Raw genomic sequence first — 1,026 nt, 5'->3', positions numbered from 1 at the left:
CCGACGGGTCACCAAAAGTCTCTATGGCGTCGTAAAGCACGAGGAGGGGGGCGAGGGACCCCTTTAGGCCTCGGTTTTACGCTTTTCGTCTTGTTTTTACGGTTTATGCCCTTTTTGTACGTTTTACGCCTCTTTTTTATGCTTTAGGGCTTTTTGGGTTTGATGCTTTATGCCCTTTCTTTATACTTTACTTTTTTATGTTTTACGGCCTTTTTTTTTACACTTTATGGCTTTTTTTTTTATGCTCTACACCTTTTTTTATACTTTACAGCTTTTTTTTTTTTTTAATGTATTACACTTTTTTTTTTTCCTAATTGCCCCCCAGCTCACGGATTTCCTTTCTTTTCGTCGCCGTTTTCCTTCTTAATTTCTTCGTAAAGGGCTTCGCCGCCTCCTTTCTCGGCCCCCTCCCCTGTTTTGGCGTTGGGGACCCAGAGCCCCGAATCGATGCATCGCTGCATGTGGTATTTGGCCTCCTGAAAGAGATGAGGAGGAGGAGGAAGAAGGCTCGGGGGGGCGTACCCTGCTGCTCTGTTAGGTTGAGGGAACCCCCCTGGGCACCCCCAGAAGCCCCCCCTGGGGTGGTGGGAGTGGAAATACTCACGGTGGGATCCATTTTGCTGATCGTGTCCTGCAACATCTGAACGTCTTTTACGTCAAAACACTTCTGCAGCTCCTGGCAGCTCCTGTGAGGCCGAACAGAAGCGAAAGGAGAACATGAGGAAAACCCCCCCGGGTATTAAACCGTAACCCAACTTTCCCCCTTTTATCCCCAAAATTAAAAAAAAAGCACGGGGTGACACTCACGGGGGGCAGGGACTCGCTTAGACCTCCACGGGGTCGAGCCCCCCGGGGCCCGGGCGTTTCTGCCGCTCCTCTTCCTCGTATTCCTTCATCGCCTTCTCGATGCGAACCTTGGCTCGGCCTCGCACCCGTTCTTTGAAGGCTTCCAGCTCGTCGTTGAAGCCCTCCATGTACTGCTGGTCGGCCGTCTGCGAGGAGAGGGGGGGGTAACGGGGGGGCTTT

General features: G+C 51.6%; 1 protein-coding gene across 1 annotated transcript; it reads right to left on the bottom strand.

Annotated features, from left to right (window-relative positions):
* Positions 1-330: 330 nt before the first annotated feature.
* LOC104165032 (hsp90 co-chaperone Cdc37-like) lies at positions 331-1,004 on the bottom strand (the record flags this gene model as incomplete). Its single annotated transcript, XM_009704544.1, is given in 4 exon segments — positions 331-476; positions 605-676; positions 808-825; positions 828-1,004. Coding segments are annotated over 4 exon segments (413 nt in total), but the record flags the coding sequence as incomplete, so codon positions are not given.
* Between the last annotated feature and the right edge of the window lie 22 nt (positions 1,005-1,026).

Source organism: Cariama cristata, unplaced genomic scaffold, assembly GCF_000690535.1.
Source record: "Cariama cristata isolate BGI_N322 unplaced genomic scaffold, ASM69053v1 scaffold35527, whole genome shotgun sequence".
NCBI lineage: Eukaryota > Metazoa > Chordata > Aves > Cariamiformes > Cariamidae > Cariama > Cariama cristata.
The sequence above is the reverse complement of the archived record's forward strand: the minus strand, read 5'-3'. Positions and strand labels throughout refer to the sequence as shown.